Source organism: Clupea harengus, chromosome 2 (genome assembly GCF_900700415.2).
Source record: "Clupea harengus chromosome 2, Ch_v2.0.2, whole genome shotgun sequence".
Taxonomy (NCBI): Eukaryota; Metazoa; Chordata; class Actinopteri; order Clupeiformes; family Clupeidae; genus Clupea; species Clupea harengus.
In genome coordinates, this window is record NC_045153.1 from 20,072,955 (window position 1) to 20,094,959 (window position 22,005).

General features: G+C 43.5%; 1 protein-coding gene across 35 annotated transcripts in view; it reads right to left on the reverse strand.

The window, feature by feature from the left end:
- Positions 1–22,005, reverse strand: part of ttn.2 (titin, tandem duplicate 2) — a 165,092-nt gene that overhangs the window by 21,718 nt on the left and 121,369 nt on the right. For all 35 annotated transcript variants that reach the window (XM_031586121.1, XM_031586105.1, XM_031586214.1 and 32 more), the window contains 11 exons: positions 21,330–21,917; positions 20,913–21,215; positions 3,620–20,728; positions 3,202–3,498; positions 2,509–3,096; positions 2,086–2,388; positions 1,650–1,946; positions 1,267–1,554; positions 851–1,150; positions 445–747; positions 25–330 (listed from right to left, as the gene is read on the reverse strand). In XM_031586121.1, coding sequence (XP_031441981.1) covers positions 25–330; positions 445–747; positions 851–1,150; positions 1,267–1,554; positions 1,650–1,946; positions 2,086–2,388; positions 2,509–3,096; positions 3,202–3,498; positions 3,620–20,728; positions 20,913–21,215; positions 21,330–21,917 — 20,682 coding nt within the window. The remainder of the gene's footprint in view (positions 1–24; positions 331–444; positions 748–850; positions 1,151–1,266; positions 1,555–1,649; positions 1,947–2,085; positions 2,389–2,508; positions 3,097–3,201; positions 3,499–3,619; positions 20,729–20,912; positions 21,216–21,329; positions 21,918–22,005) is intronic.

Here is a 22,005-nt window from a genome sequence, read left to right on the forward strand (position 1 = left end):
CTCATAATAAACTGAATTCCATACCAAGGATATCCTTTGCCTGGACTGGTTGAACAATCGCAATTGAACGTCCAGCTCCAACACAGTTAGCAGCAGAGACACGGAAGAAGTACCAGATTCCAGGTTTCAGGTGAGATGCAACAAATTCTGTTGTCCTCACTTCACCCTTGGAGCTAATCACATTCCATTCCCTTTCTTCAGTGTCCATTTGTTCAACAACATAGCTGGTGATTTCACTGCCACCATCATACACAGGCTTTACCCATCCCAGTGTTATAGAAGTCTTAGTGGAGTCAACGATCTTAAGCTTGGTTGGCTCACTTGGTGGGTCTGAAGTCATACAAAACAAAATAAGTAAACAGTTGGTAACAACATGAATAAATAATGATAAACAGATTGTTGGTAATCTTGAAAGTACAGTTTATATATATATAATACACTTACGAATTGGATCATAAGCTTTGTAGAATGGGGATACTTCAGAGTAGGCACCAGCTCCGGCTTTGTTGATTGCACAGACGCGGTACTGGTATTCGTTTCCATCTGTGAGGTTGCTGACCTTTTGTCTGGTATCTCGAATCTGATCTTTGATGACCTTAAACCACTGCAGACTCTTTATCTCCCGTTTCTCCAGGTAATATCCGTCAATGTCACTTCCACCATCAAGAGTTGGTCTTTCCCATACCACAGTCATTGTTGATTTAGTAATCATAGTGACCTGAGGTTTGGATGGTTGGCTTGGAGGAACTGCAGAAATGAAAAAAAAAAAAAGTTTCAGTATAGACAAATTCTAAATGTTTCACAATAATTTGCTTTATTTACAGAAAGGGCAATTTCTTAATTTACTCACCGAATGAGTTACGTGCAATAGCAGGATCAGATTCCAAAGCATCTCCAATTCCGAATTTGTTTACACCTCTGACACGGAATATATACTCATTGCCTTTAATCAGTCTCTGTACAGATACAATGCAGTCCACCAGTGTCTCAGATATAATCGACCACATAATCCTGCTTGACTCCCGTTTCTCTACGATGTAGTGGGTGACCATTGCGCCACCTTCATCTTCTGGAGGATCCCACATTATGGTCATCATGCTAGCAGTGATTTTCTTGAACTGAATAGTTCCGACTGGAGGTCCAGGTTTGTCTGTAGTGAGGATAACAAAATTATTTATTTGTATTTATTGGTGTATATATATATATATATATACATATTCTGATTTAATTACAATATTTTGTAGCTAAGACTTGGACATTACATACCTTGAATTTGCACTCTGATGGAACCCCATGCAGATCCCAAAGAATTTTTTATTTTGACGTCATATGTTCCAGAGTTGAGACGAGTGACATCCCTCATTATGACACTTGTAGACTCAAAGGTGTGTTTGATAATGATCTGGGCACTAGACTCCAGCTCTTTGCCATCTTTGAACCATTCAATTGTTGGCTGAGGCTTTGCAATGAGTCCAACCTTAAGCTCAACTGTGGCCCCTGCCTTATGTTTCACAGTCTCCATATATTCTGAGGGAATCATGATCTCTGGAGCACCTAGAGAATAAAACCAATTTAAAGATAAGAATATTAGCCTTTGTAGTATTAACAGAAATATAATACCTTCACCATAATTCTGAAATAATACTTACCGAATGTGTCAACACATGTAACTGGTCCAATAACACTTGAAGGATTGCTGATTGAACCAACTGCATTCTTAGCCATGACTCTGAATTCATAGGACTCATCCTGAGTAAGGCCTTGCACAGTGAACCTGCGACTAGACACATTTGCCAAGTTGGCTTTAGACCATCTACTGTTTGGTCCATCTCTCTTCTCAATGATGTACCCAGTGATTTTGCTACCACCATCATAGGAAGGCTTCTGCCAGCCCAGGGTTATTGAGTTCTTTGTAATGTCAGTGACACGAACATCAGTTGGTGGCTCTGAAGAAACACAAAAATGTTGGCATGATGATCAATACGCTAGAATGAAGTATGGCGATAATTAATAAAAATATCTCCTTGGACAGTACACAGGTGTAAATAACGTGTACAGTATAAACAATTGAAAAAATACACATACCACAGGCATCAATTGCCAGGACAGCATCTGATATTTTGCTCACTTCACCAATGCCAGCTGCATTTTCAGCAGCAACCTTGAACTCATAGATCAGGCCAGGATTAATATCGATCACTTTGAAGTGAGTGGCACGGATGACAGACTTGTTAACCTTCTGCCAAAGAATGCTGTTTTTGTCTTTCATCTGGAGGTGGTATCCAAATACATTGCTTCCACCATCAGATGAGGGCTCTTTCCAGTCAACGGTGATGGTCTCTCTTGTGACATGTGACACAAATGGTGGCAGTGGTGCTCCAGGAAGAGCTTGAATAAGAAAACAAGAGACATGAAGTGGTTAGAAAATCACCCAATGTATTGGATAACCTTTATTACTTCAATGACCAATATAAAAATGGAATAAGGCAATGTAATAGTGATACTTACTGTAAGGGAGATTTACGGTGACAGTTGGAGAGTCAAGGTGTTCACTGATGCCAAGTCGATTCTCAGCACGCATTCTGAACTGATACTCAACTCCAGTGGTCAGTTTCATAATCTTAATTGTGGATCTTGCACATGCTGATGACACATCAACCCAGTTGGCATTGGTTGTTTCACGTTTCTGAACGATGTAGTTGGTGATTGGGCTGCCACCCTCATATGCAGGTGGAAGCCATTTCAGGCTAACGCTGTCTTCTGTGGTGTCATACAACTCAACTGGTCCAAGTGGAACACTTGGCCTATCAAGGACCACAATATTGACAAAGGACTTTGTGGTTCCACTTGAATTTGAGGCAGTGATGTTATATCTTCCTGCATCAACAGCAATGCTCTCCCGTAGTGTGATGATGAGGGTATCTGGAGTCACTTCAGAGTTGAATCTCAAAGTTGATTTTAGCTCAACATCATCTTTGGTGAGAGTCACCTTTGGCATTGGTTTACCAGTTAGTGGGATCTCCAACTTAATGTTTGATCTAGCTTTAACATAAACAGTATTGTGAGGGACATTGTTCATGTTGATCTCCGGGGATTCTGTAAATGAAATAGTAAAGCAAACATGATTAATGGTCTAAATGCAAAAAATCCATGAGAGACAGAAAAAAATAGTAGTAAAACCCTGTTTCTGTTATTACTCACCATGCTGATCTTTCACAAGGACAGGCAGGAGCATATCCTTGGCCTCACTCAGGCCAGCATGGTTTTCAGCACGGACTCTGAAGAAGTATTCTACATTTTCTCTTAGACCGCTGACAACAAAGCAGGCGGCTTTGGTAACAACACACTTCACCCACTTCTCCTGTCCTTTTTCAAGTGTTTCTACATGATATCCAGTGATTCGGCTTCCTCCGTCATGTTCCGATTTGCTCCATGCAAGAGCAACACTGTCCTTAGTGACTTCAGTCACTCCTAGTTTTTCTGGTGGGCTTGGTTTTTCTGGTGAAAGAAAATAATCATTCATTTTATTAAGAAAATAACCAGGAAATAATTATTAATGCGTCAAAAAGTATCTACAAAGTATCTACAATAAATAATAAATAGAAATAATTGCACATACCAGACATCTTAGTTCCTTCCTTGGTCTCAGATGGAACCCCAGCACCATACTCATTTTCACCAGTGATTCTGAAATAGTATACACCTCCCTCTATCAGTTCAGACACCTTGTATGTCATCCGTGGGCAACTGTCTGTAAGCCTAGTCCATCCCTTTTTGCTGGCTTCTCTGATATCAACAAGATAGTTCTTCACAGGACCTCCACCTTCATTGTCAGGCGTGTCCCATGTGATTGTTGCAGAGGTTCGGGTGACATCCTTGATTTCAATATGTTTTGGTGGACCAGGGGAGTCAAGAACTTTGACGTTCAAGTTCAGTATTGCAGATCCAGCTACATTTTGTAGTGTCACAACATATTTTCCTGAGTCATTTCTTGTTGCTTGTTCAACTGTTATAGCTGTGCAAGTGTCTGTGGTATCAATGGTTGCCCTTACTCTAAGGTCAACATCAGCCTTGTTCCACATCACATGTGGGACAGGTTTGCCTTTGAAGGGTACTCTCATAGTAAAGGATCCACCATCTCTCACAACCAGGGTCTTCCTCATTTCATTACCAATCAGGAAAACAGGTTCATCCTCTCTCTCTTTAGCCACCTGAATATCTGTTGGCTGGCTTTGTTCACTCAGGCCAATCTTGTTAATGGATCTGACCGTGAAGATATATTCAACTCCAAATGTAAGTCCCACAACAGTGAACTCAGTGTTCTTTGTGTTTTGAACACCAACAATCCATTCATCATCATCATCATCTGATTTCTGGTATTCTACAGAGTACCCTGTGATTGGAGATCCACCATCAAACAATGGTTTATTCCAGGCAAGAGTCATTGTAGTTTTGGTTGAGTCAATAATTCTGGGTTTAGCTGGTGGAGATGGCAGGAACAATGGATCTGCTGCCTTTGTCAAGGGGCAAGGTGTACTTGGGAGACTTAAGCCTGCAGCATTTTCAGCAAAGACACGGTACTCATATTCAGCTCCTTCACGGAGATTGGATGCTTTGACTCTCAAGTCATACACAGGTTTTTTGTTCACACGACACCAGCGCAGACCGGTCTTCTCACGTTTCTCAATCACATATCCAGCAATGGTGCTTCCTCCATCAGCGTCTGGCCTCTCCCAGCAAATGGTCATGGCCCCACTTGTGACACTGGTGACTTCCACATTTGTTGGTGCGGCTGCCACTGTAAATGGATCGAGTGCCTTGGCAGGATCACTTTCCAAAGCCTCACCAATTCCATACTTGTTTACTCCTCTCACTCTGAAAATGTACTCATTTCCTTTAAGCAGTTTAGTAACTTTGCATGTTGTAGCTTTCATGTCAGCATAAACCAATGTCCAGGCCAGGCGACTTGTTTCGCGTTTCTCCACAATGAAATACTGGATTTCTGCACCACCATTTTCTTGAGGATGTCCCCATGACAGTGTGCATTTATCTGCTCTCATGCCATTGACTGCCAGCGGTCCTGCAGATGGCCCTGGGCGGTCAAGTACCTTACAATTTACTGCTATTGATCTAGCGCCAGCAACATTTTGTAGAGTTAGGACATATTGACCAGAGTCCCTTCTGATGCTGTCTCTGACAATTAATGTTGTCAGATTATGTGTTGCAGAAATCTCACATCTAGCCTTAGCTTCAATTTCCTTACCATCCTTTGCCCATGATATCACTGGGATGGGACGTCCAGTGAAACTGGCATCAATTCTTAGAAGATCCCCAGCTTTCACAACCACCAGCTGTCTGTATTTGTCCTCCATTTCGATGCATGGTGCATCAACATCATCTCTAACAGTGATAGATCCCGTGGCCTTTGATGGTTGACTGAGCAGTCCGGCAGCATTCTTGGCAATAACATGGAAGTCATAGCTTACATCCTCTGTAAGGCCTGTTACATCAAAGAATACTTCCTGGAGGTTTGCGAAATTGCACTTGAGCCAGCGACCATCAGGTAATTCCCTGCGCTCAACAATGTAACCGGTCAACATAGCTCCACCATTGTACTCAGGTGGGGTCCATGTCAGGGAAACAGATGTTCTTGTGATGTTGATGACCTCAGGCTGACCTGGTGGATCACATGGGTCTCTAGCAGCAACGGGTTCACAAGCTTTGGTGCAAGGTCCAATGCCAGCAAAATTCTGAGCATAGACACGGTACTGGTATGTCAAGGCCTCTTCAATGCCAGTTACCTTGAACTCAGTTTCAGTGATAAGACCTCTGTTCAGTTTTGTCCACAGAATACTGTTGTGTTCTTTTCCTTCCAAATGATATCCAATTATTGCACTACCACCATCACTTGCAGGTGTATCCCATTTGACCAGCATGCCTGACTTGGTGGCATGAGCAACTTCGAGGTTGGTTGGAGGACCAGGAGGTGTAAAGGAGTATTGTGCAACAATAGGAGCTGAATCCACTGCATGACTCTTGCCATACCGGTTTTCTGCAGCAACACGGAACTGATACTCATTTCCTTGTGTCAAACGAGCAACCTTAATTGATGTTCTGGCAACTGTGGCTGATACGATTTGCCAGTTTGTAGAGGTGGTATCTCTCTTCTCAACAACATAATTGTTGATCTGGCAACCTCCATCATACATTGGTGGGTCCCATGACAATACTAGACTGTCAGCACTGATTTCATCGACTTGTATGGGACCAGGTGGACCTGGTTTATCCAGGATAACTACTGTTATTTTGGCTGATTTAGTACCAATTGAGTTTGTCAATGTGATTTCATATTTGCCCTTATCCTCCCTTGTGGAATCTTTGATTGTAATTTTGGATGAGGTAGCAGATGATAAAACATTCACTCTAGTCGTCTGCTTGAGTGAGTGACCATCCTTTTTCCATGAGACTTCTGGTTGAGGTCTGCCCCTGAATGGAATATCAATTTTGAGGTCATCGCCGGCCTTCACACTGTAAGTGCTGAAAAGCAGGTTTATGGTAGGCTCGGTAGTAATGTCTTTTGCAATCACGGGTTCACCGAGTGGTTTAGGATCACTTTTGCCTTTGTCATTCAAAGCTGTGACTCTGAATGAATACTCCTCTCCTGAAGTGAGTCCTTCAATGGTTACCTCCAGTGCTTTTACTGTGGCACACACAGTCCATTTATCAGCTCCTTTGGCAAGCATTTCCACAGTGTAGCCTGTAATTTTACTGCCTCCATCATGGTCTGGTTTATCCCATGCAAGCATTACAGTGTGACGTGTTACATCAACAAGTGTGACTTTTCCTGGAGGTAAAGGTGCTTGGGAGACTTTGATGGGCTCAATAGTTGCTGCTGGCAAACCAACACCGAGCTCATTGACAGCCAACACACGGAAGTGGTAAACACCTCCCTCTTGGAGATCAGGAACGAGGATAGAATTCCTCACACAATTGTTTGTTACAGATGTAAATGACAGTCTTTGAGACTCCTTCTTCTCCACCATGTAATGGGTTATTTTAGATCCGCCATCAATGAGAGGTGGTTCCCAGGATAGTTGCACGGAATTTGTTTTGATATCCTTGATTTCAAAGTTTTCAGGTGCACTTGGTGAATCCAATACTTTCACATTGATAAAGGCTGATTTTTTGCCACTGTTATTTTCGAGAGTCAAAACATATTTACCAGTATCAAATCTGTCAACACTGTCAATGACAAGCATTGTGTAGGAGCTGGTAACTTCAATTTGTGCACGCTCTGTCAAAGTACCATCAGCCTTGCTCCACTTGACCTCAGGTTCAGGTTTTCCTCTGATGGTGACAAAAAGCCTCAATGATGCACTTGCACGGACAGTGACCATCTTTCTAAGGTCTGCGCCGAGTTCAATCTCAGGGATCTCAAGTTTTTCTGCAGCAGTCACAGTACCTGGAAGATCAATAGCCTCACCAACTCCTTCAATATTTATAGCAGAGATACGGAAATTGTACTCTGCATTCTCCCTCAGTTTCTTTACCGTGTAATGGGCTACTTGCACACCGCAATGTGGGGTGGCAATGGTCCATTCATCTTCTGAGGCTTCTTTCACTTCAACCATGTACCCAGAGACTGATGCACCACCATCATAAATAGGTCTGCTCCATGCAAGGGAAACAGTAGCACTTGAGTGGTCAGTCACTTTGGGATTATTTGGAGGACCAGGGGGGTATGTTGCATCACAAGCTTTGTATAATTCTGATGACTTACTTGGTGTTCCAACACCACCTGCATTCTCAGCAGATACTCTGAATTCATAGGAATGTCCCTCGTTTAATCCGGCAGCCCTGAAACGCAAATCAGTAAGTCTTTTGCGGTTGCACTTTGTCCAGCGGATGCCTTCCTTGTCACGTTTTTCCAGGACGTAACCGTCGATCATTGAACCTCCATCATCCTCAGGGCGTTCCCATGTCAGAACAATTGAATCCCTTGTTATGGCACCTGCCTCAGGTGTTGATGGTGGACCAGGTGGCTTGAATGGATTGCGTGCAATCACAGGCTCAGACTCCAGAGGCTCACCAACTCCATATTTATTCACTGCCATAACTCTAAAGATGTACTCATTTCCTGGCAGGAGCTTGGTCACTTTGTAACTAATGGCTTGGATTTTGGGTTCCACAACAGTCCAAGAGAGACGACTGGTCTCCCTCTTCTCAATAATATAATGGGATATGCTTGCACCACCATCATGTGGTGGATGGTCCCAGTGGAGATAGCATTTCTCTGCTGTGACACCAGTAACTCTCAAAGGGCCCTCAGCTGGTCCAGGTCTATCAAGGACTTTAACAGTTATTGGAACCGCTTTTGTGCCTCCAACATTAGTAAGATTCAGCACAAAATGTCCCCCATCTACCCTAATGCAGTCCTTAACTGTGAGAATACTGCGTTGCAGAGTAGTATTTATCTCCACTCTTGGTGTAGCATTATCGACTTCTTTACCATCCCGTGTCCACATAACTTCAGGAACTGGTTTTCCAGCAATGTCAGCCTCAATTGCAAAATTTTCATCAGCATGGACAGTAATTGTAGTTGTATCCATTGAAATGGTTGGTGCTTCAATTTCATCTTTAGCTGTGATTGGTCCAGTGCTTCCAGAGGGTTTACTGAAAATACCAGCTGCGTTTCTTGCAATTATTCTAAATTCATATATTCTTTCTTCTGTGAGACCTGTGTTTGTAAACTGAGTGTCAATGATATTAGCGAAACTTGCCTTCATCCAGAGAGTATCAGGATGCTTCTTTCTCTCAACAATATATCCTGTAATTGCACTACCACCATTATATTGTGGCTTTGTCCAGGTAAGTGTCACATGGTTTCTTGTGATATCAATAGCTTCAGGGGTACCGGGTGCATCACATTGGTCACGAGCAACTGTGGTCGCAGACACTTTGCTTACAGGACTAAGTCCAGCAATATTTTCAGCATAGACTCTGTATTCATACTCAATACCCTCTTCAAGACCGTTTGTTCTCAGTCTAGTGTCAGGGATCAAAAGTTTGTTCAGCTTAGTCCACAGGATACTGTTTTTCTCTTTACGTTCTACATGGTAGCCAAGAATTGGGCTGCCTCCGTTGTTAGCAGGGGGCTTCCATTCAACGACCATGTAATCCTTAGTCACTGATGTGATTTCAGGAGTGCCAGTGGCTAATGGCTCAGTGAAGGGATATTGTACAACAACAGCGGTTGAATCAATTGCTGGACTCTTTCCATATCTGTTTTCAGCTGAAATTCTAAACTGATACTCTGTGCCAGTTTTCAGCTTAGTTACTTTGATTGTTGTACGTGCAATAGTTGCAGACACAATCTGCCAGTTGACGGTGGTTGTGTCACGTTTTTGCACAATGTAGTTATTGATTTGACAACCACCAGTATACACAGGTGGCTCCCAAGAGAGGTTGACATAATCAGCACTGACCTCCTCAATTTTGACAGGTCCAACTGGGGGGCCAGGCTTGTCCAGAATTATTATTCCAATTTCCTCTGTAACTGTTCCTGCAGTGTTAGCAGCTGTGATGGTGTATTTACCAGAGTCCTCTCTATTAGCATCTTTGAGATGAAGAACAGTTGTTGTTGCTGTGGTAGAGACATTCAATCTGGTTGTTTCTTTGAGAGCTTGTCCACCTTTAGCCCATATGATCTTTGGTGCTGGACGGCCAAATACTGGTATCTCTACTTTCAAATCGTTACCCGCCTGAACACTGAATGTGTTAACAGTCATCTTGAGATGGGGTTTCATGGTGACATCTTTAACTACTACAGGGTTAAGTAATGTTCTTGGATCACTTCTTCCTTTTTCATTAAAGGCTGAAACTCTGAGGAGATATTCCTGACCTGTACTAAGCCCAGCGACGGTTCCCTCACAAGTCTTAGTTGTTGTTGCCACAATCCATTCCTCTGATTCTTTAGGCTGCATTTCAATGTAGTATCCTAGAATCCTACTGCCACCATCAAAGTCTGGTTTCTCCCATGACAGCGAGGCTGTAGTTTTTGTGACATCAGTTAGGGTGACCTTACCCACAGACAGAGGGACCTCTGATGTCTTGACTGCATCTTCTGTTTCAGCAGGTAAGCCAACTCCAAATTCATTCTCAGCCATGACTCTAAAGTAATAAATGCCACCCTCAACAAGATCTCCAATACGGATAGTTGTCTTAGTGCACTTGGGGTTGATATTGGTATAGCCCTGTCTGGTTGAGTCACGCTTGTCCACAACATAGTTCTTGATTTTGGCACCACCATCAATAGCTGGGGGCTCCCAACTCAGAGTGACATAACTCCTTGTTATGTCTTTCACAGTAAGATTCAGTGGTGGTCCTGGAGTGTCCAGCACTTTAACGTTAACAAATGCGGACTTGGATCCATTGTTATTTTCCAAATTCAGGGCATATTTTCCGGCATCATATCTGTCACAGATGTCAACTGATACCACAGTGTAATCAAGGGCTTTTTCAACTTGCGCCCTCTCAGGAATGTCTCCATCATCTTTGGTCCAGTTAATTTCTGGAGCAGGACGTCCTTTGAAGGGTATCCTGATTTTCATAGATCCACCAGCACGAACAACAATACCCTTTCTCAGATCTCCATCAAGCTCAATCTCTGGAGCAAACATGTTATCTACAGGTTTGACTGTTCCAGGTAGGGCAAGTGGTTCACCAACTCCTTCTTTGTTAATAGCACATACCTGAACCATATATTCCTGGTACTCTATGAGCTTAGTGATAGTAAATTTAGTGGCAATCAGTCCAGTTGCTGGTGTGCAAACAGTCCAATCCTCCTCATCTACTTTGCAGATCTCCACAGCATATCCCTGAATATCACAGCCACCATCATAGATTGGTCTTCCCCATGCCAGTGAGACTGAATTTTTGGTCGTATCCAGAACGTGAACATTTGTGGGTGGGCCAGGATTAAATGTGGGGTCACATGCCTTGAAGTAAATAGTTTCTGGGCTTGGTTGTCCAGGGCCAGCTGCATTTTCTGCTGAGACCCTGAACTCATACTCATGATCTTCTGTGAGTCCTGTCACTCTAAAACGTAGATCTGTTACTCTGCGTTTGTTACATTTTGTCCATCTAACTCCAGCTCTGTCTCTCTTCTCCACAATGTACCCGGCAATCTCACTGCCACCATTATTCTCTGATCGGCTCCAGCACACAGTCATGGATTCTCTTGAGATGTTGACGATTTCTATATCTTTTGGTGCGTCAGGAGCGACAAATGGATTTCTCATAATTACTGGTGTAGATTCCAGAGGTTCTCCATCACCATACTTGTTAACAGCCATGATACGGAAAATGTATTCATTTCCTTGGAGGAGCTTTGTTACTTTGAACATAGTTGCTCCACACTCACCAGAAACCAGAGTCCATGCAAGACGACTGGTTTCTCTCTTTTGGATGATATAGTGAGAAACGCTGCTGCCACCATCATGTTGTGGAGGAAGCCAAGACAGTGAACATTTTTCACATGTTACATTAGAGACAGTCAGAGGTCCTTTTGGAGGTCCTGGTCTGTCAAGCACTTTCGTATTGTAGGTTGCAGTTTTAGTTCCAGCTACATTGGTAATTTGGAGAGTGTATTGTCCACCATCAATTCGAATGGCATCCTTAACCACAAGTACTGCTTTAAAGTCTGTGTTCTTGGTTTCACATCTGGCAGACATTTCAACTTCCACATCACCCTTGAACCACTGAATTGTGGGCAAGGGCTTGCCTTGCACATCAGCTTCAAGTATGAATGTGTCCCCTGCATTCACAACCGTGACCTGGCTAAACTTGGACTCAATTTCACATGTTGGTGGTTCAACCTCATCCTTTGCTGTAATGGATCCAGTGCTCTCAGATGGTTTGCTGATAGCACCAGCTGCATTTCTGGCAATTATCCTGAAGTCATACTTAGAGTCTTCTTTTAGTCCTTCGACAGAAAATTCAGTTTCTTTGACGTTTGCGAAACTTGCCTTCATCCATCGACCATCTGGAAGGTCTCGTCTCTCCACAACATATCCAGTGACCATGCTGCCACCATCATACTGAGGAGGGGTCCAGCGCAGTCTCACTGAGTGTCTAGACACAACAATGGCCAACGGTGTACCAGGTGGATCACAAGGGTCACGGGCTACACAGCCCTCTGAGACTTTGCTGTATTGACCAATACCAACAATGTTCTCAGCAGAAACTCTGTATTCATATTCAATGCCCTCTTCTAATGGGGATGTTTTGTATCTAGTGTCTTGTATGAGGATCTTGTTCATCTTTGTCCACAGAATGCTGTTCTTCTCCTTTCTTTCAAGATGATAGCCAAAAATAACACTGCCACCGTCTGAGATTGGTTTGTGCCATTCTACAGCCATAGACTCCTTTGTGTGTGCAGACACATATGGAGTACCTGGAGGTCCAGGCTCTTTGAATGGGTACTGGGCAAGAACAGGTTCAGAATCAATAGCATGACTTTTGCCAAATTTGTTTTCAGCACAGATTCTGAATTGATATTCAGCACCAGTTTTCAGATTTGCTACCTTCAGTGTTGTTCTTGCAACTGTGGCAGACACTGTAATCCAGTTAACGGTGGTTGTGTCTCTCTTCTCAACAACATAATTTGAAATTTGGCAACCTCCAGTGTACTCTGGTGGCTCCCAAGATAGGGTAATGCTTTCAGCACTGATATCTTCTAGCCTCACTGGGCCTGTTGGTGGACCGGGTTTGTCAAGTGTTATGATTTCAATACCGACATCAGCCTGTCCCAGAGTATTGACTACAGAAATGTTGTACATGCCACCATCATCTCTTGTTGCCTCTTTAAGGGTGAGAATGGTGTTGTGTGCACTGTCTGCAACATTTACTCTTGTGGTCTGTTTCAGAGCTGCACCATCTTTAGTCCAGGCGATGGTTGGTTTTGGGTGTCCAGCTACTGGAACTTCTATTTTGAGATCATAGCCAACTTGTACACTGTACGTGCTCAATCTTGGACGAGCAGCAGGTAGAATAACCAGGTCCTTTGCTTCGACAAAACTGCCAAGGATTCTGGGGTCACTCTTGCCTTTATCGTTAACAGCAATGACCCTAAATGTGTATGACTGACCCTTGGCTAAATTAGTAACTACAGTTTCAAGTGCCTTTATTTGAACACATAAAGACCAGTTGTCAGTGTCCTTTACTTGCATCTCAACTTCATAGTGGCTTATTTTGCTACCTCCATCATAATCAGGTTTCTCCCAAGCAAGAGAAATAGTCTTCCTTGTAACATCCACAACGGACATTCGACCAGGTGGTTGTGGGACCTCTGAGATCTTGACAGGCTCAAGAGTTTCAGCTGGTAATCCAGTACCATGTTCAGTTTCAGCAAGAACTCTGAAGAAATAGTTCTGTCCCTCTTGGAGTTTATCTATCCTCCATGACATCCTGTTGCAAGTCACAACTGGAGAGTAGGCCTTCCTTGTGGTCTCCCTCTTCTCTACAATGTAATGCTTTATCTTAGCACCACCATCCAAAGCAGGTGGCTCCCAAGTAAGAGTGATTGAGTTCCTGGTGATCTCCTTGATAGTGAAGTTCTGAGGAGAACTAGGTGTGTCAAGCACTCGCACACTGATGAAAGCAGATTTGACTCCACTTGCATTCTCAGCAGTCACAGTGTATTTTCCACTGTCGAATCTATCAACATTTTCAATAACAAGTGAAGTATAACTGCTTGTCGTGTCGATTTGAGCGGTTTCTTTCATTTCACCATCAGCTTTTCCCCATTTGACTTCTGGTGCAGGGCGTCCTCTGATTGGAACGAACAATCGCAAGGTGTTTCCAGCTCTGACATTAATCATCTTTCTGAGGTCAGCGTCAATGTCAAGGTCTGGTGCCTCTAGTTTTTCCTCAAGGAGGACAGGTGCAGCCAGATCAGCACTCTCACCAACCCCCATCTTATTTATGGCACAGATTCTGAATTTGTATTCATGCTTTTCTAGAAGTTTCTTCACTTCAAATCTTGTCTTTGTGATTCCTGTAGGTGGGGTGCACATTGTCCATTCATCAGCTACCACCTCACAGGCTTCCACAATGTATGCTTGAACATCACAACCACCATCATAGATGGGTTTGCCCCATGAAAGGACTACAGATGATCGAGAAATGTCGATAACTTTGGGATTATTTGGTGGGCCTGGTTTGAAAATGGGATCAAGTGCCTTATGGTAAGGAGTCACGGCACTAGGTGCTCCAACTCCAGCCGCATTTTCAGCTGACACTCTGAATTCATAGCTGCGGCTCTCAGTCAGCCCTGAAACTCTGAAGCGCAGTTCACTCACAATACGCTTGTTGCATCTTGTCCAGCGAACCCCCTCTTTGTCACGTTTTTCAATAACAAATCCTGCAATGCTGTTGCCACCATCATTAGTCGGTCTTTCCCAGGTGACAACCATGGTATCTTTTGTGATATTGGACACCTCAACACCTGTTGGTGCACTTGGTGCAACAAACGGATTAGTAGCAATCACGGCATCCGATTCCAGGGGTTCACCAATTCCATATTTGTTCACAGGAATCACTCTGAATATATACTCATTGCCAGGGAGAAGTTTTGTGATCTTCAGATTTAGAGTTGCAACCTTAGATTCTACTCTAGTCCAAACTAATCTGCTTGTCTCTCTTCTCTCAACAATGAAATGGGATACATCAGCACCTCCGTCTTGTTGTGGTGGTTTCCAAGAAATGCTGCATTTTTCATTTGTCACTCCATAGATTTCAATTGGTCCTTCAGGTGGACCAGGTCTGTCTAAAACTTTTACGTTGATATTCACAGACTTCTCTCCGCCAACATTCTTCAAAAGAAGGGTGTATTGACCTCCATCCACACGAATGGCCTCTTTTACGCTCAGAGAGGCTGTAAAGTCTGTGTTTTTAATCTCAAGCCGTGCTGCTGCATTTGTGATCTCTTCACCACCCTTTAGCCAGTGGGCTGTGGGCACAGGTTTGCCTTGAATACCAGCATCAATTCTGAAAGATTCACCAGCATTTACCACAAGGACTGCAGCGTATTTAGAGTCAATCTCTATCTGAGGTGGTTCAACTTCATCTTTAGCAGTGATTTCTCCAGTGCTTCCAGATGGCACGCTAGACACTCCAGCGGCATTTCTTGCAATGACACGGAATTCATATTTCTGCTCCTCAACCAGGCCGGTGACCACAAATTCAGTATTCATTACGTTAGCGAAGCTGGCTTTCATCCAGCGACCGTCAGGACACTCTTTCTTCTCAACCAAGTAGCCAGTGACTTTGCTACCACCATCAAGTTCTGGCTTGGTCCACCTGAGGGTCACCGCACTTCTGGTAACAATGACTGCTTCAGGCTTGCCTGGAGGGTCACAAGGGTCTCTGGCAACTTGTATTTGTGACAGTTTGCTGGCTTTACTAAGACCAACAATATTTTCTGCATACACTCTAAATTCATATTCAATGCCTTCTTCAAGGCCAGCAACTTTGAATTTTGCTTCGGGAATGATTTGCTTGTTCTGTTTCGTCCAAAGGATGCTGTTTCTCTCCTTACTTTCAAGGTGATATCCAAGAATCTTGCTTCCACCATCACTGCCTGGTATGTTCCATACAACAAGCATGTTCTCCTTTGTTGCAGATTGTACAGATGGAGTGCCAGGAGTACTTGGGACTTCAAATGGATACTGAGCAACAATTGCTTCAGACAACAGTACGGTACTCTTTCCATACCTGTTTTCTGATGCAATTCTGAACTGATACTCACAGCCAGTCTTGAGCCTAGCTGCTTTAATTGTTGTTCTTGCTACAGTTGCAGATACAATCTGCCAGTTTGTTGTTGAGGTGTCTCTCTTTTCCACAATGTAGTTATTGATAGAGCAGCAACCGTCATATTCTGGAATTTGCCATGTCAGTATCATGCTGTCAGCTGTGACTTCATCAATCTTGATAGGACCGGTTGGGGGACCAGGTTTGTCCAGTACAATGACAGAAATGTCTGTTGTAGCCTCACCTGCTGTGTTTGTAAGTTTAATGGTGTACTTGCCAACATCATCTCTAGTGGCCTCCTTGATTACAAGATGTAAATGCCCGTCAGTGACTTCTGCATTGACTCTTGTGGTTTCTTTCAAAGCGACACCATCTTTGTGCCAGGTGACAGAAGCCTTTGGTTCAGCAGCATAAGGCACATCAATTTTAAGGTCATCGCCAGCTAAAACACTGAATGTGCTGAATGAAAGTTTGAATGTTGGTGTGATAACAGTATCTTTAGCCACTACAGGAACACCTAATAGGCGAGGATCACTTAATCCTTTCTCATTGGTTGCTGAAACACGGAAAGTGTATTCCTCCCCTTGTGTCAATCCAGCTACTACAGCTCCTGTTGATTTTACAACTGCGCACTGTGTCCATTTTTCACTGCCTTTGCCTTGCATCTCAACAATGTATCCTGTGATACGGCTTCCTCCATCATGGTCAGGCTTCTCCCAAGATAAGGTAACGCTGGTGCCTGTGACCGCTTTGAGAGTAACTTTGCCTGGTGGAAGTGGTTTTTCAGACACCCTAATAGAATCTGTAGTTTCCACTGGCAGACCAATGCCAAATTCATTCTCTGCCAACACTCTGAAGAAGTAGCTGCAACCTTCTGTGAGATCTCCAATTTTCCAACTTGTCTTGGGACAGCCAGCATTTACAGTAGAGTATGCTTTCCTGGCAGATTCACGTTTTTCCACAATGTAGTGTCTTGTCCTGGATCCACCATCAATAATGGGAGGGTCCCATATAAGGGAGACGGAATCCTTTGTAATGTCCTTAATTGTAAGATTCTGAGGGGCACCAGGAGTGTCATGGACTCGGACATTTACATATGCTGTTTTGACTCCAGTGCTGTTTTCCACTGTCAACATGTATTTTCCACTGTCAAAACGGTCAACATTTTCAACCATGACTGATGTAAATGATGGTGTGTTTTCAATATTGGCTCTCTCCAGTGGCTCACCATTCTCTCTGGACCATTTGATCTCAGGAGCGGGTCTTCCCCTAATGGGAACAAACAGTCTTAGTGTGCTGCAAGCACGGAGGCAAACAACCTTTCTGAGATCTGCACCAAGCTCAATTTCAGGAGGAATCAGCCTGTCCTCAGCTATGGGTGTTCCTGGCACGGAAGTAGGCTCACCCACTCCTTCACTGTTAAGTGCTGCAATGTTGATTTTGTAATCCTGATTTTCCTGAAGGCCAATAATTGTAAATGAGGTTGCAGTTAATCCATGCTTTGGAGAAACAATAGTCCATTCGTCTTCCTCAGGTAAGCAGGTTTCCACCATATATCCTGTAATGTCAGAGCCACCGTCATAGACAGGTTTGTTCCAAGCAAGTGTAATGGAGGACTTTGTTGTATCCAGCACTCTTGGATTGCCAACTGGTCCAGGCTGGAACACTGTGTCGCATGCCTTATAGAAAAGACTATCTGGACTTGGCAAACTTAACCCTGCAGCATTCTCTGCCAGAATTCTGAACTCATATTCATGCCCTGGAGTAAGTCCAGAGACTTTGAATCGTAAATCAGTCACACTCCTCTTGTTGCATTTGACCCAACGAAGACCAGTCTTATCTCTTCTTTCAACTACGTAGGTTGAGATACTGCTTCCGCCATTGTTCTCTGGGTGTCCCCAGCAGACAACCATTGAATCTCTAGTAATGGTAGTCACCTCAGGTTGTTGTGGAGGATCAGCTGGTACATATGGATTGGTAGCAAGTGTTGGCACTGATTCAATGGGCTCTCCAACTCCATACTTGTTCACAGCCATCACTCTGAAAATGTACTCGTTGCCTTTTAGCAGTTTAAGTACCTTAAAACGGTTTACCTTCAGATCTGATGCCACATTTGTCCATGCAAGTCTGCTTGTTTCACGCTTCTCAATTATGTAGTGCTCTATCTTGCCTCCACCATCATGTGAAGGAGGTAACCAGGTCAAGACACATTTATCAATAGTCACATGAGAAACCGTGAGCCCATCAGGAGGTCCTGGTCTGTCGAGAACTTTAACATTGAACACTTGCTTAGCAAAGCCTCCAGGGTTACTGGCCGTCAGAGTAAAAACACCACCATCTCTTCTCAGAGAGTCTTTGCTAACCAGTGTGGTGGCAAAGTCTGTGCTTTTGATTTCTATTTTTGCTGTGTCCTCCAACAACTCTTTTCCATCCTTGGTCCAGACCAAAGATGGTATGGGTCTTCCTGTGACATCGGCAGCCAAAGTAAAGACATCTCCTGCTCTTACCACAATCAGATTATTATAAGCCGCTTCAATATCAATTCTAGGCTCTTCAATATCATCTCTGCAGGTGATGATCTCAGATGTTTGAGATGGCTTGCTGACAGCACCAGCGGAATTCCTTGCCAGAACACGGAATTCATAGGATGCATCCTCTATGAGTCCACTGACAGTGAACATTGTTTCCAAGATGTTGCTGAAGTTAGCTTTAAGCCAGCGACCATCTGGCAACTGTTTCTTTTCTACTGTATAGCCAGTGATTGAGAAACCACCATCGCCTTCAGGTTTTACCCAGCGAAGAGTCACTTCATGTCTGGTAACATTAATAGCCAGTGGTTGACTTGGAGGATCCACTGGGTCTAGGGCAAATGCCATCTCTGATGGTTTGCTTGGTCTGCTCAGACCAGCCATGTTCTCAGCTATGACACGGAACTCATATGCAATTCCATCCATGAGACCTGATGATTTGTACAGGTTTCCTACCATGAGGGCCTTGCTGATCTTCTGCCAGAGGATGCTGTTTTTCTCTTTTCTCTCAATGTGATAACCCAAAATAGGGCTTCCACCATCGGAAGGAGGTTCATTCCAGCTGATGGTCATGGCATCTTTAGTAAAGGCAACAACTTGGGGAATTCCCGGCTGACCTGGGACATCAAATGGATAAGCTGCAATCACAGCCTCTGATGTTATGTAGGGGCCAACGCCATACCTGTTCTGGGCTTTAACACGGAATTGATATTGAATTCCTGTTGTCAGGCGGGCAGCCTTGAATGTTGTACGAATGACTGTTGCAGCCAACTCCCCCCATGATGTTCCTGTGGTCTCTCTCATCTCAACAATGTAATTGTTGATTGGAACTCCACCATCAATTTCTGGGGCCTCCCAGGAAAATAGAACGTAATCACAAGAAACTTCTTCCAACTTAATTGGTCCTGTTGGGGGTCCAGGAATATCATGTATTTTAACTGTGATTATCTCAGTGACTGTGCCAATGATGTTCTTTCCAATCATAGAGTACTCTCCACCGTCTCTCCTCTTGACCTCTCTGATGTTCAAGATAGTTGAGGTTGCTGTGTTGTCAATGTTAATTCTCTGTGTCTGTTTAATTTCTTCGCCCTCCTTCTTCCATACAATTGCGGGTCTTGGACGACCCAGCACAGGAATATCAACCTTCAAGTTATCTCCTGCCCTGATGACCACTGTCTTCTGATAGACTGATTTGAGGTCAAACTGAGGTGCTGAGGTTTGTTCTCTAATTATGACAGGCCGACTTTCACGTGGGTTGCTCCTGCCGGACTTGTTCACAGCCATGATTCTGAACACATACTCTGCATTTTCTACCAGATCTGTTGCAACATAGTCAAGAGCTTTAATTGTTGTCACATGTGTCCACTGATCGGTATCCTTCTGATCAGCCTTCTGAGCCTCAATAACATATCCCGTTATTAGGTTGCCACCATCATGTTTTGGCTTTGTCCATGCGAGAGTTGCAGTGTCATTTGATACATCAGTCACAGTAAGGTTATCTGGAGTAGATGGTGCCTGAGAGGCTCTAATAGTTTCAGGAGTTTCTGCTGGCTCACCGACACCATATTCATTTTCAGCAGATATTCTGAAGTAGTATTCATTTCCTTCTTCAAGATTAGCAAACTTGTAGGAGCACTTCTGCCATTCAGCAGTGAGCAATGTATAGGCCTTCTTTGTAGCGTCACGCTTCTCTATGACATATCTAATAATTTTGGAACCACCGTCAATTATTGGAAACTCCCACTGAAGTGTGATGCTAGTTTTAGTGATTTCCCTAGGTTGCAGGTTAACTGGAGGCCCAGGAGTATCAATGACTCTGACATTAACAAATCCAGTCTTCTTGCCAGCAACATTTTCCAAACTTAAGGCGTACTTTCCTGCATCATATCTTGTGCAGTCAGGGATCACAACAAGAGTGTATGACTCAGTGGTGTCAATGTGTGCTCTTCCTTTAAGGGGTTTACCGTCTTTGGTCCAGCTCACCTCAGGGGTTGGACGTCCCTTAATTGGTACAAATATGCGGATAGAGCCTCTTGACCTAACAACAAGTGTTTTCCTGAGCTCTGCATCAAGCTCAAAGTCTGGAACAGATTCACGGTCCTCAAGTTCAATCACTTCCTCAACTTCACCAGCTTCACCGGTTCCCTCTGAGTTTGTAGCCTTCACTCTGAAGTGGTATTTTCCACCAGATTGTAGGTTTGAAACAACAAATTCATTTATTCTCAAGCCTGATGCATCTTCAATCCAGTCTTCAAATCCTTCCCGTTTATGTTCAACAATGTATCCTGCCACTTCAAGCCCACCATCATAGAAAGGTCTGCCCCAGTTGAATGTTGCTGTGGTTTTTGTTGTATCAGAAATTCTTGGGTTGGATGGAGGTCCAGGGGGATCTTAAAAACAATAATAATACAATGTTATTAAACCAGGGTTGACACATTGAGATGAAACTCTCTTTTTTTAAGTGAAGTAGATTTTCAAATAGTTTATAATGTGTTTCTTTTTGTTTTGTAATACTTATGCATTAAGTCATTAACGCAACTATTTCAAATTATTTATTAAAAAAGTTGCATTTACATGTAATATCCTTGGTCATCACCAATGGTGAGGCTTCACTTGGCTCTCCAAAGCCAGCCTTGTTCTCAGCAGTGACACGGAATTCATACTCAACGCCCTCTGTCAGACCCTGTACTTTGTAACGAAGGTCAGACACTGTTTTTTTGCAAGCTCTAACAAATCGCATTCCTCTCTTTTCCCTCCTCTCCACGCAATATCCTCTGATATCACTTCCTCCATCAATAACTGGTCTCTTCCAGGAAATGGTGACAGCGGTTCTGCTGACATTATCAATTTCTGGCCTTGATGGTGGTCCAGGTGGTCCTGTAGGAAAAACATGCATGATATTAAATTTTTACAAAAAATCGAAATGCTATCCAGCTAATTTTTCTTTGTAATTTTAACTTCATTTTACACTTCAATTCATTGTGAACTCACTGAAGCTGTCAATCATCTTGACTGAACCAGACAGTGTTGAATCACCAGTACCATACTGATTCACTGCTGATACACGGAAGATGTACTCATTTCCTTTGATGAGTTTGCTTGCAACAAAACGGCAGTCCATGATATTCTCTGCAACCTTTGTCCAGAGAAGGCGGCTGGTTTCCCTCTTCTCCAGAGTGTAAGATTTGATCGTGCAGCCTCCCTCCTCTTCTGGTGCCAGCCAAGTCAGTGTGCACTTCTCAGCAGACACACTGCTGAAATCAATTGGACCTGGAGGTCCAGGGATATCCAGAACCTTGACCTTAACACGTTGTTCTTTGATGCCAAATGGATTGCTTGCTGTAATAATATACTCGCCAGTATTCTTCCTGTTGGCATATTTGATGGAAATTGTGGAGGTAGTTGGGGTGCTCGTAATTTGGACGGTATCTGATGATTTTAATTCCCTGCCTCCCTTGGACCAAACATTAGTGGGGGGTGGTTTTCCAAGGATGCTTGAGGCAGTAATTACAATGGTTTCTCCAGCTCTAACACTGACACCATCCTTCATGTCTGGATCAATTTCAATGGTAGGAGGCTCTGTAACAAGAAAAGGAGAAAAAAATTAGCTACTGTGCTAATTGCTCAGTGCTGAATGTTTTACATTTTTTTAAACAGAAAGTACTGC